General features: G+C 34.9%; 1 protein-coding gene across 2 annotated transcripts in view; it reads left to right on the top strand.

Moving 5' to 3' along the window:
* The window catches only part of IBTK (inhibitor of Bruton tyrosine kinase), a 97,503-nt gene extending 84,492 nt beyond the window's left edge, over nucleotides 1-13,011 (top strand). For both annotated transcript variants that reach the window (XM_049896254.1, XM_049896243.1), the window contains exons 27-29: nucleotides 9,571-9,642; nucleotides 10,052-10,181; nucleotides 10,986-13,011. In XM_049896254.1, the coding sequence (XP_049752211.1) occupies nucleotides 9,571-9,642; nucleotides 10,052-10,181; nucleotides 10,986-11,117 (334 nt within the window). In that variant the 3' untranslated portion in view covers nucleotides 11,118-13,011. The remainder of the gene's footprint in view (nucleotides 1-9,570; nucleotides 9,643-10,051; nucleotides 10,182-10,985) is intronic.
* Nucleotides 13,012-17,141: the final 4,130 nt, after the last annotated feature.

Raw genomic sequence — 17,141 nt, 5'->3', positions numbered from 1 at the left:
TAGGCTGAAAGCTAGGCCTCTTGCATCAAATAGTTAGCCAAGTTGTGAATGCAAAGGAAAAGATTTTGAAGGAAATCAGAAGTGCTACCCCAGCGAACACGCGAATGCTAAGAAAATGAAACAGTCTTATTGCTGATAGGGAGAAAGTTTTAGTGGCCTGGATAGAAGACCAGACCAGCCACAACATTCCCTTAAGTCAAAGCCTAATCCAGAGCAAGACCCTAACTCTCTTCAATTCTGTGAAGGCTGAGAGAGGTGAGGAAGCTGCAGAAAAAAAGTTTAAAGCTAGCAGAGGTTGGTTCGTGAGGGTTAAGGAAAGAAGCCATCTCTAATATAAAAGTGCAAGATGAGGTAACAAGTGCTGTTGCAGAAGCTGCAGCAAGTTATCCAGAAGAACTGGCTAAGGTAATTGATGAAGGTGGCGACGCTAAACAACGGATTTTCAATATAGACGAAACAAGCTTGTACTGGAAGAAGGTGTCATCTAGGATTTTCACAGCTAGAAAAAGTCAATGCCTGGCTTCAAAGCTTCAAAAGATAGGCTGACTCTCTTGTTAGGGCTAATGCAGTTGGTGACTTTAAGTTGAAGCCAGTGCTCATTTACCATTCAGAGAATTCTAGGGCCCAAAGAATTGTGCTAAATCTACTCTGCCTGTGCTCTATAAATGGAACAACAAAGCCTAGATAACAGCTCACCTGTTTACAACATGATTTACTGAATATTTTAAGCCCACCGTTGAAACCTACTGCTCAGAAAAAAAGATTCCTTTCAAAATATTACTGCTTATTGTCAGTGCGCCTGGTCACCCAAGAACTCGGGTGGAGATGTACAAGATTAATGTTTTCATGCATGCTAACACATCCATTCTGCAGCCCATGGGTTGAAGAGTAACTTTGACTTTCACGTATTATTTAAGAAATACATTTCATAAGGCTGTAGCTGCCATACATAGTGATTCCTCTGGTGGATCTGGGCAAAGTAAAACGAAAGCCTTCTGGAAAGGATTCACCATTCTAGATAGCATTAAGAACAATCATGATTCATGGGAGGAAATCAGAGTATCAACAATAACAGGAATTTGGAAGAAGCTGATTCCAACCCTCATGGATGACTTTGAGGGGTTTAAGACTTCAGTGGAGGAAGCAACTGCAGATGTGGAAATAGCAAGAGAACTAGAAATAGAAGATATGACTAAATTGCTGCAAACTCATGATAAAACTTTAACAGATGAGAAGTTGCTTCTTACGATGAGCAAAGAAAGCGGTTTCTTGAGATGGAATCTACTCCTGCTGAAGATGCTGTGAACATTGTTGAAATGACAACAAAGGATTTAGAATATTATGTAAACTTAGTTGATAAAGCAGTGACAGGTTTTGAGAGGACTGACTCCAATTTTGAAAGAAGTTCTACTGTGGATAAAATGCTATCAAACAGCATTGCATGCTACAGAGAAATTTTTCATGGAAAGAAAAGTCAGTCAATGCAGCAAAATCCATTGTCTTATTTTAGGAAACTGCTGAAGCCTTGCCAACCTTCAGCAACCACCACCCTGATTAACATCGAGGCAAGACCCTCTACCCGCAAAAAGATTATGACTCGCTGAAGGCTCAGATGATTGTTAGCATTTTTTTAGCAATGAAGTATTTTTTAATTAAAGTACATACATTTTTAGACATAATGCATGCTTTAATATACTACAGTATAGTGTAAACATAATTTTCATACGTACTGAGAAACCAAAAAATTCATGACTGGCTTTATTGCGATATTCACTTTATTGTGGTGGTCTGGAACTGAACCCATAATATCTCTGAGGTATGACAGTATTAACATTTTACATTTGTTACAGTTGATGAACTGATATTGATAAATTATTACAAACTAAAATCCATAGTTTTTACTTGAGGGTTCACATTTTGTATGCTTCTGTGGTTTTTGACAAATGCATGTAATGTATCTACCACTAAGAGTATCATGGAGAATAGTTTCACTGCTCGTACAGTGCCCTGTTTGTTCATCTCTCACTTCCTCCTGGACCCCTGGCAACCACTGATCTTTTTACTGTATAGCTTTGCCTTTTACATAATGTCCTGTGGTTGGAATTATACAATATGTAGCTTTTTCAGGGTGCTTTCTCTCAATAATGTGCATTTAAGGTTCCTTCATGTCTTTTCAAAGCTTAATAGGTCATTTCTTTTTATCACTGAGTAATATACCATTGTATGGACATTCTATAGTTTATCCATTCACCATTGAAGGACATCTTGGTTGCTTCAAATTTGGGGCATTTTTTTTTTTTTTTTTTATGAATAAAGCTGCCATAACTGGGCCATGGTATATAATTCTTTTTATACATGATTGGATTCAATTTGTGAATATTTTGTTGAAGGTTTTTGCACCAGTGCTCATGAGAGATATTGTTTGTAAATTTCTTTCCTAATAATGTCTTTATCTGGTTTTACTATTAGGATAATGAATGAATTAAAAAGCTTTCCTTCTACTTCTATTTTTGGAACAACTTGTAGAGAATTAGTTTCATTGCTTCTTTAAATATTTGGTCCCATCTGATTTTGAATATGCTCAGGTCTCTTTCATGTGGTCTGAGTGGGACAGTCCCTCACTCACCTGCCACACTTTTATACAGCAGTTGCCTTATCATTAACTACCCTAACCCCCCCTTCACAGCCAGATTTCTCAAAAGAGCTGTAACCTCCCACTCACTTCTTAATCCCACCTGGCTTCCAGCCCTACTACTAAAAAAAAAAATACTACATCCCAACAATTCAGGCTGATTTCAGCAGTGACTTCCATATTGCCACAGCCATGAACTTTTTTTAATGTGACTCATCATACTTGACTTATTAGCAATATTTGTGACTATTGATCAGTCCTACTTTATTGAATCTTTCCTTAACTTCTGAGACAAAAGTGTGCTAGATTACCTTTTAATTTTTCTGCTCATTCCTTTTCTTTGAAAGCTTATTTTCCTCTTCCTGGCCATTAAACGCTGGAATTTAGTTATAGGCCCTCTTTTCATTTCACTTCATATTCTTTCTATGCTATCCATTGTATGAGCATGTAGTCAGTTATCAACTATACACTGAAGACTCAGAATTTATACTCCCTGTACTTACCTCTCATCTGAGCTTCAGATTTTATTATTCACCTCTCTTCTTGACATCCCTATTGTATTTGGATGTTCAGAAACATCTCAAACTTGATCAAGTCCCAAACCAAGCTTAATATTTTCCTCATACCCTTCTTATAAAAACAAAATAAAAAATGTATGTATATGTAGACAAAAAATAAAACAGGCCATTCTTCTGATTTTTATTCCTCAGTAAATGGTATTTGCAATTCTGCCTGTAAGAGTCATCTTTGACACTTGTTTCTCGTCAATACCTAGTCTGTTAGGAGGATGTGCCAGTTTTCTCTCAAATATTTCTCAAATCCATATGCTAAACGTCACCTCCACTGTCATGGCCCTTGTCCAGACTACTATGATCTTTCACTTGAGTAACCTAACCTCCTAACTGGTCTTGCTATAGACTTTCATCCTTTCCTCCAATATATTTAGTCAGTATGTTCTTTATAAAATGCAACTCTTATGACTCTTAGGATGAAGCTAGAAATCTTAATATGGTCTTCAAAACCTAACTAGTCTGGCTTCTGCTAGCCCCTTCAGCTTTCTTTTACTATGTAGTCTCTATAGTCTAGCAATCTTGGTCTTCTTTCAATTTCTTAAATGCATTTTCCGTCTCTGTACCCTTTGGCTAGTTGGCTCTGACTTGTCTTTCAGTCTCTGTTCAGTCATATTCTTTGGAGAACTCTGATTTCCCTTACTGGGTCAGTAGTTTTCTGTTACGTGTTTTCATAGTACTTTTCCTTTATTATAATTTTCACACTTTTGTTATGTTTTAATATCGTTATATTTTCAACTATATGTTCTGTGAGACCAACGAAGATCTCTTTCCTTGCTCATCATTGTATCACTGATGCTTAGAATGGTTCCCAGCACATATAGGTGCTCAATAAGCAGTTGCTGAATGACTGAATAAATTAAAATTGTAGCTCTGTCTCAAGTAACATTTGTTTCTAATGCAGTGACTTATATTGAATGTCTTAGATATATAAATTTTAAGGTATGAAAATTAAGTGTACTTTTGTAGTATTTTAAGTTTTAAATATTGACTATACATAGAAATGTTCTTTGAATAAATATCTTTTGTCATGTAACTCAAATTATGAAGGGCCTGTGGTTTCTTGGTTGATCACTAGAGTGTGCTGTAACATCAGGGTTCTTAATTGTGCAAAGTTGTGTGTGTTACACTACTTTGGAAATTTGAATGAAGAGAGTATATGATAGTGTCGTAGGTACATAGCTTAGGTGTTTGGTAGCAGGAGTTAATATTTTAAATAGCTATGTGCTATCACTGACAATGATAATAAGAAGGAAAATATACAACTTGATTTTCAGTTTTTTATTTCACCATAGAAAATAAGTAATCATAAATGAGCTTTTTTAAAGGAAACAATAAAACATAACAGATAATGTAAAAAAAATTTAATTCACCAAATTATGGGGCATGTGATATATGTACAGCAGTCTGTGGGCCTCTGTTGTGTCTGTGTAAAAGTATAATACACAGCCCCAACCTTAAATGTATTTGAAATACAGTTGATAAGCCATAACATGCACACATGGAAGTTAAATGAAAAGAATGAAATTACAGTATAAGATAATAGTATTAAAGAGGCCACAAAGAATATATGATTAAGTGCCAGGTGAGTGGCTCAGAGAAGGAAAAGTGACTGCGGGTTAGAACTGTCACGAAAGACTTTGTTGAAGAGGAAGGGCTTGGGCTGTGCTAGTTCTTAAACACTTTCTTACTCAATCCCAAATACTTGACTATTATATTTACAACCATGTAAATAATATTAGAAAAATAGATTACTTAAATATTGATCCATTTTATTGTCACAGGTTTTTGAATGTAGGACTAAAAAAAAAAAAAAAAGGTGAAGGGACAGTATAAGCAGAGGAAATTGTGGGAGTTAAAGCAAGAAGGCAGGAATGCTTATGGTCCTTTGGGAAGTTGGGGTGGCAGGGATTGGGGGTGCTCATCTCAGGAAACCCTACAAATCGTACATTCTTGTTTTAATGGTAGAAAATGTGATTTTTTTCCCCCAAGGCTGGAGAAATCCAGGAATGGCAGTGTCATTTGTGAATGCTAAAATGTAGAAGAGAGGGATTTGTGCAATTTTCATTTGTTTATTGTTAATTATGTGTTCTTTTTCACTTTCATGTGTTTTCTTTCATTTTCCTTTCACTTCATACTACTCCCTTATGTAATTTCTGGACTGAAAATATGAACTTTTATTTCTAATTAGTAAGGAAAACTACTTGTGAAACAAAATCATTATATGATTATATCAGTTCTAATCTTATATAAAAATCTGTGTAATTAAGTTAGTAAAAAATCTTAAAAATTAAAGAAGCCAGCTGTGTGGTAAAAGTAATTTAGTTTCTCTCTTTAAAAATTTGAGAGTATTAATGTTCATCAGTTTGAACAAAAACCTTTCGAAGAACATTTTAGCTAAGCTTTTTGTGCTTTATTTTAAGAAGGCTAGATTTGATACAGACTTTCTATTGGAAATGTCTACAGTGTTTCTTTGTTGCTAATACCTAAAGCTTAATAATGCTATTTTTATTAAATCTGAAAGCTTAAACTATTTTTGTCATTTGTTTAATCTTAGCTCTATTTTAATCTTAGTAACTGTGCTTCATTTTAAGATGAAGTTTTAACATATTTCAAATTGGGTAAATTTATAATTAATAAAATTACCCATTGAAAAATCATTAGTGGAAAGAATCCTGAGATTATAGCCTTAAGAAAAAGATTCCAGTTCCAGACTAACTGTTAACTCTAGCAGTTTCCGAACCTCAGTTTCATTTAACATGAAATGAGAGGAACATTTCACATAGGTTTATTATGACACTTAAAAAATGACACTTAGATAACATAAATAAAAGTACTTAAAAATATAAAATATTACATAGGTTAGTTGGTATACTTAAGCTGTGGTTGCTTGACTGCTTTAGTAAGACCTGTATATGGCACGTTAGTCCTATTGTTTACTATTGTTACCCAATGGTGTAGTCTTTTCAAAGATATCTGGAGCTTGTAGCTGCTGCTTCTTCCTTAGCGGTTAAATATAATTGATTTGTAATGTATTTACATTTCCTTGAAAGTGTTTGTTCATTATATGTGTTTGTTCTGTGCTGTGTTTCAGTGTCCTAGAAGTCAACTAGCCTTACACTGACTTTAAGGCCTTCCGAGGAACTAGGGGATTTGCATGTAGTCTCTGTCTAAGGTTGTTATCTGTACCAACAGACTGTAGAAATTTTTCCATTTTATAATCATCCTAGTCTAGACTCATAATCTGTAACAAGTTTATCCCAACAGCTTTATAGTTCATCTCCTTGCCTTCATTTTCCTCCTGGTCCAAAGTCATCTACTCCATCTTGGAGACTTCTCTTGTTGGATGTTATAGGTCAGACAAAGATCCAGCAGATTTCAAGTCTCACAGGCTTTTGTTAAAACTAAGAGCCCTGTAACTAGACCTATTTTCACTTCATTTTGTATGCCAGTACTTACATCTGGAAGAAAAGTTGCCAGTAGTTTAAAAGAATGAGAAACTTAAAACAAAACTCTGCTTTTATTCCATGCTAAAACAAACAAACAAACAAACAAAAAAAACCTTTGTCTTTCTGTTTCAATCATTTATTCTCTGAGTATTTATTCATAAGCTACTATGTTCCAGGAGCCCTGGTGGCACAGTGGTTAAGAGCTTGGCTGTTACTAAAAGGTTCAAATCCACCAGCCACTTCTTGGAAACCCTGTGGGGCAGTTCTACTTGTCCTAAAAGGGTTGCTACAAGTTGGAATTGTTGGCAATGGTTTTTTTTTTCTTTTTACACTATCTTCCAGGTATTCCCTTAGACATTGGAGATGCAGAAAGGACGGAGACACAGCCTCGTACCTTGAGAGACTAGTCTAGCAGTTAAGACAGATGTGTAAACAATAACAACACAGTGTGGGAAACTATAATAGAGATGTGATTGAAGTGCTTAGAAGTGAGAAGGTGATACTTGAGCCAGTCCTTAAAGAATGAGAAGACATGTGAAGTGGAATGTATTCCGGGCAAAGAGGAATAGTAGAAATAAAAGCAGCTGTGTGATAATAGAGTGGAAAAAATGCCCGGATTTGAGTCCTGTCTCTGTCATTCTATTTGTACATCAGGCAAATTAATTCTTTGAGTCTTAGCTTATGCATGTTGGTAAAATTACATGCTTTCTTCACAGAGTATTGCAAGGCTTAAACAAGGTAATATACATGAAAGTACATAGGCTCTTAGTAAATTAGTTTGCCCACATCAGGTCTAAATGTTTTAGCTTTCAGTGCAATGTGGGTATGCTCTGGCTCTTCTGTTTCTTTCTAATTTCCCTTTTAATCCTTTCCTTATCCTCAATCCAATCATTCTCACTTATTGAACAGCTTACCTTTCCTTTAGATCTTTCATCCATCATGTACAGTTACTAAAAAGCAAAAAAAGGGGGTGGGGGGCAAAAGACTTAACTGATCTTCCTTAAGCTACCAAAATAATTTACAGTTCCATGTATTTATACAGCCAAAAACCTATCTCAGTGCCATTCTCCTCAGCTTTAATGTTATTTCTTCAGTGAAGCCATAAGTGCATCCCCTCATCCAGATTATGTTAATTTCTTCTGTGAATGCATGGTACTTAGTACTTTGCTCATATTACCATAGATATGGGTTACTGCACTCTCACATTATTTTATCATTGTTTGAGTATATTTTTTAATCTCCTCTGTCAGAATTTTTTGAGGAGTGGGGGACTGGATTTTATTTATTTTTTTATTGTGCTTCAGGTGAAAGTTTACAGAGCAAATTAGTTTCTCATTAGACAATTAATATACATATTGTTTTGTGACATTGGTTGCCAACACCGTAACATGTCAACACTCTCTCCTTCTTGACCTTACTTTCCCCATTTCCATTCGTCCAGCTTTCCTGTCCCCTCCTGCCTTCTCGTCCTTGCCCCTGGGCTGATGTGCCCGTTTAGTCTTGTATATGTGGTTGAACTACATGTGTTGTTTATTTTACAGGTCTATCTAATCATGGGCTGAAGGGTGACTTCAGTACTGAGTTAAAAGGGTGTTCGGGGGCCATACTCTTGGGGTTTCTCCAGTCTCTGTCAGACCAGTAAGTCTGGTCTTTTTTTGTGAGTTAGAATTTTGTTCTATGTTTTTCTCCAGCTCTGTCTGTCCAGCTCTATTGTGATACCTGTCAGAGCAGTCAGTGGTGGTAGTGGGGCACCATCTAGTTATGCTGGATTCAGCCTGATGGAGGCTGTGGTAGGTGTGGTCCATTAGTCCTTTGGACTAGTCTTTCCTTTGTGTCTTTGATTTTCTTCATTCTCCCTTGCTCTAGAGAGGGTGGGACCAGTAGACATATCTTAGATAGCTGTTCACAAGCTTTTAAGAACCCAGATGCTGCTCATCAAAGTCGGATATAAAACATTTTCTTTTAAACTATGCTATGCCAGTTGAGCTAGATTGGGGACTAGATTTTAAACAGCCTAATTTTCAGCGCCTAACATATAGTGCTGATACATGCCTAATAAATGTTAGTGCATAAAGTAATCAGAAAGTCGGTGTTTTAGGCCCTGTTAATTCTATTTTACTCACTATCTGTTTGACTTTGTGTCATTAACCCCATCTAGGCCTCAGTGTTCTCAGGACATTGATTAATCTAGGTAATCTCTAGGAATTTTTTTTTTTACTCTAAAATTCCAATTACGCAAATCTCTATAGTCCTGAAATGCTTTCTACTCCTCTCATCCTATACCCCCTTATAGTTCTCAAGTTCGTTCTTCTCTGCAAGGCCCTCAGGTGACTAGAATTCTTTTTGATTTTTATAGTCCTTATAGTCATTAGCATTTGATTTGCTAGATACTGTTTTAAATTCATTCTTGCTTTTTTATATGTTTTGTGTGTTGTTTCCTCACCTGGTTGTGATTTTTTAGAAGGTAGAGATCATGCCTGTGTTTCTGTCCTATCTACAATCCCTAGTTTATCAAAGTATTTAGTATATTAGTAATGCACACAAATTTTGGCTGCTAATTATCTGGTCTGTGTACGTTTTGAAATATGGTAGTCGTTATTTTATTCATAATATTTATGTGAAACACATTCTTCACAGAGTTCTCTATTTCCTAACGTATGTTTGGTAACTGTAAATGGCCATATGAATGATATTAGAAAACAGACCATTTACTGCAGGACCTTCCTTGGTGGTATTTTACACACAAGATTTTATAAATATCTGTAGATTGTTTTGTTAAAATTTTAAACAAACTTGACTGCACATTTTATTGATTTGTCTAATGAATTGGCTTGCAGTTCCTTCTCTGTATCTCTTTTAATAAATGGCTGTACTAAGTATCAGAAGCTTTTCATCTCTGGTTTTGGCATTTGTTTTACAGATGCTCTACCCATGGTACTCCTGGACCAGAAGGCAACCATGTTTCAGATTTACCACTTCTAGACAGTGCCAAGTAAGGTTAATTAATTAGCTTTTGGCCCTTAAACACTAAGCACTGCTTAGTGGTGACAGAGAATTTTAAGAAATTGGAAATAGAATGGTATTGTATAGAAGGTTTTATCTGAATACTCTCTGCTCCCTACTTGCCTTTCTGTTTAGTTGTTTTATTTCTCCTCCCCCCCTACTCCTTGGCATTTTCCAAAGTTTTTGCTACAGCACTGATCCAAATAAAATACTGGTTTTCCTTTTTTCTGTTTCCTACTTCATCATTCTGTAATCTCTGCAGAAGCTTCCAGGTCCCTTTACATTGTATGTCTCTGTAAAATGTAAGAGTGACATACACTTGAAAATGTAACATTTCAAGGAGATTTTGTGTGCAAAAATTTGGAAAGATGAGTGAAAGCTTTTTGTTATTCTTTCAGTCCTTGGCTATCTTCTTCACTGACTGCTCCTTTGGTAGCCCCAGTCACTTTTGCATCTATTGTAGAAGAAGAGCTACAACAAGAAGCAGCTCTTGTTAGAAGTCGAGAAAAACCCTTGGCTCTGATTCAGGTAAAGAATCTGCCTGTAAGGGTTAACTTAGGGAAGAACTAGCCTACGTTTTATCCTTAGGTCTTAAGAAAATTGTTTGCTTTACAAAGGTGCATAGGTCTATCAAAAACGTAAATGTCACATAAAACTAAACTGAGGCATCTAGCAATTTAAGTATTAATTGAAGGGATTCAGCACAACTAATTTAGAAACAATAAATTGTAAAAAAGCTAATAGTTATAGCTTTGGTGATGCTTTGGACAGTTTTCGTTTACCAAAGTGACGGGTGGAAAATTTGGTTATGTCTAGCTGTATACTTGGCCTCTGCATCATTAAGAGTTCCTAGGTTGTGAGCAACAGACACCAACTCTCTAGCTAAGTTAAGTAAAAGGGAATTTATTTGAAGGATAGTGAGATTACACAGACTGAGCTAGCTGGAAGACCAGAGAGCCAGACTTGGAAATAGACAAGATACAAAGTTGCCCTGGAGATTTGGCAAGCAAATTTAGAGGATTTGTACAGTACCAGAAAGTATCTGACAGGGTGAAGCTATTGGAATGAATGAATTCCAACAGTCATTTTCAGTTTCTTTTTCCTTCTGCTCAAGATTCTAATTCCTCGGAGGGTGGGTATCTGATTATTTTAGCTCAGGCTTTAAGCCTTTTTCTTGACTGGGGGATAGCAGTATACCTTATTTAGACTCACTGTATTGTATCCATGGAAAGTGTTAATTCCTCAAAAGGAAACTGGAAAGTTAATGTAATCCTACTATAGGTTATAATTAAAAGAATTGATGTAAGTCTTTTTCCCCCTTTCCCTTTTCAGATTGAGGAGCATGCTATTCAAGATTTATTGGTCTTCTATGAGGCACTTAGCAACCCTGATGAATTTGTCATTGTTGAAAGGACACCTCAGGGACCACTGGCAGTACCTATGTGGAATAAGCATGGATGCTAGTCCACTGTGGAGTTGAGATGCATATTTCATAATTGTGATTGTTAAAATATTTTTTTGAAAAAAGCTATGAAAAAGAGTTCTTACACATCTGGTAACACATCGTCATAGATAGAATAAGAAGAGTTCTAATTTCTTTATAATAGTTTAAGCATATAATGATTATATGATTAAAAAGAAATTCTTCAGAATTGTGATTTCAGTAACTTTTCATGTAAAAATATGCTGAAGGAAAAACTTAATAAGTTTGAATAGAATCGTTTCTTAATCTTACAAAGGAAAATATGAATGATTGAAGTGTAAAATCTGAGTGATGCATTAAAAATAACTTTTCCATTTGTTAATTTGGTATAAATAATTTAGAAGATGTTTGCCAGATACCTGTTGTTACTCTTTTTTCATGATATTGATGAGCTTAAAGTAGGGGCATCAGTCATTACTTCTGATCCATTAAATGGCCAGAAGTTTGAGTTTGCTGTAATAGCTTTTATGTCTCCATTCTTGTATCTTTTTTATCAGGCTATGAGTGTTTTAGGTGTGTTTAAAGCTTGAATTGCTCAAACGCCAAATCGCAGTTTGGACGGCACATTCTCCATTTTGCATTAAGCTATGGAGTGGAATAGAAAGTAAATATGAATACTATTCTAGACAGCTTAGGCTAAGACGACTAGTTTCTTTATAAGATTTGGAATCATCGTAGTTTTCTTTCTTTTTTTGATGTGAGGGGAGGCTTTTAGAAGCCTAATTGTGAGAGAACCAGTTTCTCAAAGTGTTAAAATTTTCTCTAGTGAATGCTTAAGTATATATACATGAATTTTTTGGAAGAAGATTGGTTTATAGTTATACAATATTACATAATCAGAAATTCTCTGATTCTGTGTTATATGAATAGACATAAAAATTGCTTTTTTTCTTTACAGTATGCTGCTTGGTTTGTTTTTGAGTGGTTAACTTTTAAAAAAACAAATGATAAATCTGTGTTCCAGCACAACTGGGAAAGTTAATTGTTTTAGATTCTGGAGGATAAGCCTAGGAGACTACACAAGCAATTCGTTACTGTAATTCAGTTGATGGAAATATGGCTAAAAGTAATTCAGTATTTCAGGTTTAGCTCTACTCAAAAGAAGCAAACATGTGCAATAAAAAATAATCTTGATCCATTTCACTTCTAACGTGTGTTTGATATCTTGTACTGTATTGACATGTCTTAAGAGGAATTACTAATTAGACCTATACTAATATGTTTAAGTTGATGTTTTTCCACCTAGACTTCTTAAAAAAGGGCAGTTTTCTAAACATGCACCAGCAAAAAGTTTTATATTGTGTACATTTGAGTAAATTAAGAAGATAGGAATTGTACATGTTTTTAATTGATGTTTTAGTAAAGAGGCTTTATGAAATATTTATTTCATTAGGAGCTTCTATTCTTCCATTCTTCTTTACTATCTAAAGTTACAAGAAAGTGGTGATTTTCATGTTGTACTCCATGCTGCCTGGGGAGCATGTCCAGGGACTTTTGTAGAATGAGGTGTGAAGGAGGGAACAAGGGCTGACCAAGTCTATGGGGCTTTAGGCCTTTCCAAACAGTATCCAGAGCATCTTATGATTAGTTTTAATATAATATTTTATTTGGAAAAAAGGATTCTTTTGCTAATAAACTGAAAGAAAAGTACTGCTATGAACTATAATTCTTCATAAATGATTCCATGAAGGTAGTGACCGAATACGTTGTCACCAAAAAGCTCAACTCAAGAAAAGGTTTTTTTTTTTCTTTCTTCTAACAATAAATGATTCATTCTTCTGTAATGCCAGAACTTCAAGAAAGACCTAATAGAATTGAAGAAAACCCAGAAGTGGACAATTTAAGTGATCAGTGGGACAGAGAGGTTTTTAAAATTGACCAAAACCATCATAGGACTTTTCAGCCTGAAAAGGTGATAGTTGGGTGGGGAATGGTGGTGGAGGAGGGGGATGTCACAGGTTTAAAATTTGCAAAATCAAGAAGACGTCAATCAGGTAAAGTCAAATTTGTTGACAAATACTAGGCTTAAGAAATAAGAGATTTATTCTCTGAAGAAATTGAATTTAAGGGGCTTTAGGTTAATAGACACACAGTTTTAGATACATGTTAAACTGTAGGACTAATGTAGTTTCAACTTCAGAAAGCTGACTTTACGCCACTCAGCTTCAGAAAGCTGGCTGCCTCTGATACGAGATTGCAGTAGCTTCCTATGGAGAATCTGAACACTCCAGAGAAAAGATATTGACATTGCAGATCCCTAGTAAAAATGGAGTTGGTTACCCAGCTACTCAACAGGGAAGTCCACCAGTTGAGAGTGCTGCCTGGTGCTCTCTTCCTATCCAAAACGTCCAGCTTTTTGGGGCCTAACTCATAAATATGAATGGACATACAAGGATCACCAAATATTTAAGGAAAACCTTCAGTGTGAAAAGAGACCCCCAAAACCAAAAATAAAAAAGGGACAAAAGAAGCCTACTTAACACAGAAATAATATAAGGAGCAGAAGAAAACTTCAAGGAATCTGTAATTAATAATTTTAGATATGAGAAGACATTACGGCTATAAAATGAGAAAGGGGTGCTATAGAAATAAAAGATTAGAAACCAGACTGAATTCTTGGAGAATACAAATATATCTGAAATTTTAAAAATTCAGTAAAAAATTTAAAAATAAATTTGAAGTCATCTCCTAACAATGGAAGAAAAGAGACAAGATGGTAAGATTAAAACAAGAAATTTAGATGATTAATCCAAGAGGGACAGCATCCTACTCTTCAGAAGGAGAAAATGATGGAGAAGAAATTATCAAAGAAATAATGTAAGAAATTTCTAGATCTGAAGAATGTGAGTCTCCAGCTTGAAGGGCTTACTGAGTACACAACAAAACAAATGGAAAAAGTTGTAATATTGGGACCTTGGTGTGGACCAAGACCTAATATTGGGAACTTTCAGAACGCCAGGGATAATTTTTTTTAAACTTCTAGAGGAGGAAATGAGGAAAGGCACATTAAAATAAAACGAAAGAAAACAAAATTCGTAATTACGTCAGACTTTTTAACAAAGGTATTGGAAATTGGAAAATGCCATCATAATTTTGAGAAAAAGTAATTTCCAATCTGTAACATTTTATTTTGCTGAGCTCACCATTAAGTATAATGGTAGATATTTTTAGACAAACAAGGTCTCAAGTAATACACCTCCCATATACCTTTTCTCAAGAGGCTGTGGAATGTGATTCCTTAAATGAAGAAGTAAATCAAAAGAAATACACAGTATCCAGGAAACAGACTCTAACACAGAAGAACCCACTAAAAACCCACTGCCGTAGAGGCAAGGGGAATTCCCAGGTTAATGGTGAAGGAAAAGTGTAGCAGGTTCAGAGAGCAACAGATGCAGATGGACGTAATAGGATGGTAGCTCCAGGAAGGTGACTCAGTGGGGAAAATTGGGTTATCTGACAGGTTTAATGGGGTAGAGAAATGTTAGCAAGAGAAGCTTTACAGAGCTGTCATAGGTTGGCTAAGTCTTTTATCTTGAGGGAAAAACAAAAAAAATACTTCCTAAGCAAATCATCTAGGCTAGCAAAGAACAGCAGAGTGGAAAGAAGAAACAGCTAAAGAGCTGAAACTGCCTTTGAGCAGGTGTCAGGAGACTATTTTTGCATAAACCTTTTTTTTAAGTAGTGTTTGACTTTTTTAAACTCTGTAAATGTTTTACTGTCATAATTTAAAATTTTAAAATTATCTATAAACTCAAAAACGTAGTAAGTAAATGGCTTTAAAGAAAAAAAAACCAGGCATAATTCTTGCTTGGTACAAATATTGACTAGCTGATGTTTTTAATCTTTTAAAATTGGAGATTGTGTAAAGCAAACACCCTGAACTTTATTACTTGAAGCTCTGATTATTAAGCCAAAATTTCTTCATAAAAATAAGCCCTAGCTTTAGAAAATGTTCAGCTGTAAACATCTATCTTCATTCTGTCTTGTAATTAATTACCAGATATTTTAAGGCACAGCCTGTGGTAGAATATAACAAGCATTTAAATTATTTGCAGATATTAAATCTTGTCTCATAGCAGTGAGTAGTTTCAGATATATTAAAGATAAACTTTGAATGCTGTTGTGATGGACTAATGATAGGAAGAGACAAAGGAATTGTGTATTCTAATAAATGACCAAATATATGCTATGTAAAGCTGTATCTAATAAACATGTTAATTGCAGAGTTCTCTTATATAGACTCTCAGTGAGTAAAGAAAATCCAAAGAAGGAAGAGAAAATCAGTTAAAATCTGTGAATGCTTATATTGAGTTCTATTAAAGTTAACCCATTGCCATCAAATCAGTTCCAGCTTATAGCAACTCTATAGACAGAGTTAGAGCTGCCCCATAGGATTTCCAAGGAGCTAAAATTTAATTTTAACTTAATTTTATGCTCCATTTGGCCTTCAAATTCTTTGGTATAATTGTTTTGAGGCTTGCATTTTAAATACAAATGAACTCTAAAGTTATTCAGAAATTAGAGATCCTTTATAGGTTACTGAGAGTTCAAGTCTAAATTTTCATGCTTTAAGGTAATCAAAGTGTCCAAATGAAGCAGCGTCTTTCAGGTTAGTAGTAACAGATGGCATATTAGTTCACAGTTTTAGGTTGTGAATTGTGTCACGAATGTGAGCTTAAGAATGGGAAAGATAAAGTTTTTTTTTGTTCTTTACAAAAATATCTGAAGTTGCTAGGTGGATAAATTGCATAAAGTACGTTTATCAGTTACACACTTACACAAAGTAAATTTATCAATTTTTCTTTGTTTTCATTTTATTGTGACCCAAATAAGCTTAAGAGCCAGAAGGCCAAAGGGGAAAATAATAATAATTATATATATATATATTTAAGCTAAATCGTTAGCTTCAAGTTAAGCAAAATTTGTTCTAGTTCAGTGTGTGGCTAACTCTAATGACCCAGTCTTAGAGTTCTGGGAAACTATCTATTCTAGAATATTATAAAAGTGTATTTTGTGCTCTTTAGCTAGTTTAGGACAAAAAGAGGGTAATAATATTCACCCTCCCTGGAAAATTTTTTAAGTACTAAAATAGCAAATTAAAGTGTATTAATTCAGTTCAATTCATAATTTATACCTGATGCTATTGAATGCCTTAATTTAGACTGCCTTTAAAAGACTCTCTAGGTAGAAATTACAAATAGTTCTGTTAAAAATGTCAAAGCCCTAGTTATTGTAACTCTCAAGCCTACAGTTTCTTCCATAATTGAAGGAAATAAAACACATTTTAATTTTTAGAGAAAATAAGTTAAATAGCTATTGTGTCTCTGAAGTCCCGATTGTTACATCATGTTGTTGTTATGTGTGGTTGGGTAGATTCCAAGTCATAGAGACCTTATAGGACAGAGTAAAACAGCCCCATAGGGTTTAGACTGTAATCTTTATGGGACCTGATTGCCAGTTCTTTTCTCCCGCGGTGCTAGCCGCTAGTGAGATGTCATTTTAATTTGGATTTTTAAAATATTTTAAAACAAATTACTCATTATACTTAACAATAGAAAAAATATTCCTGTTTTATAGCTCTAATACTCCTTTTATTTCTAACCCAGCAAAATGGAAATTACAGTAACCTGGAACAAAAAGGAGAATTTTCCTTTCCTTATAAGAATAACAGCAATGACCAGCCTAGGTTTGCTCATTACTTTGATGCTATTAGTATAAAATAGAATAGTGTATATGACTCATTTTACAGTCATATTAGGAAAGGAAAAATTTTAGAAAAAGATGCATTTAGCATGATTTCATGTTAGATGTATGCCCATAACTGTATCTGAAATCATCATCCTCTTCATTGCAGAGTGGCCAATCTGCAGAGGGTGGATTTCAAAGGTGGGTTGTTTTGCAATTCATAGTTTGATCCCCTAATTGATTCGCTGTTAACGTGAATATTTTCCCATACATTATCTTATCTTCATAAAAACATTGCCGAGATACCTATTTTTACAGGT

This window comes from Elephas maximus, chromosome 1, assembly GCF_024166365.1.
Source record: "Elephas maximus indicus isolate mEleMax1 chromosome 1, mEleMax1 primary haplotype, whole genome shotgun sequence".
In the NCBI taxonomy this organism is placed as follows: Eukaryota; Metazoa; Chordata; class Mammalia; order Proboscidea; family Elephantidae; genus Elephas; species Elephas maximus.
Note: the sequence above shows the minus strand (reverse complement) of the source record. Positions and strands in the feature narration are given on the sequence as shown.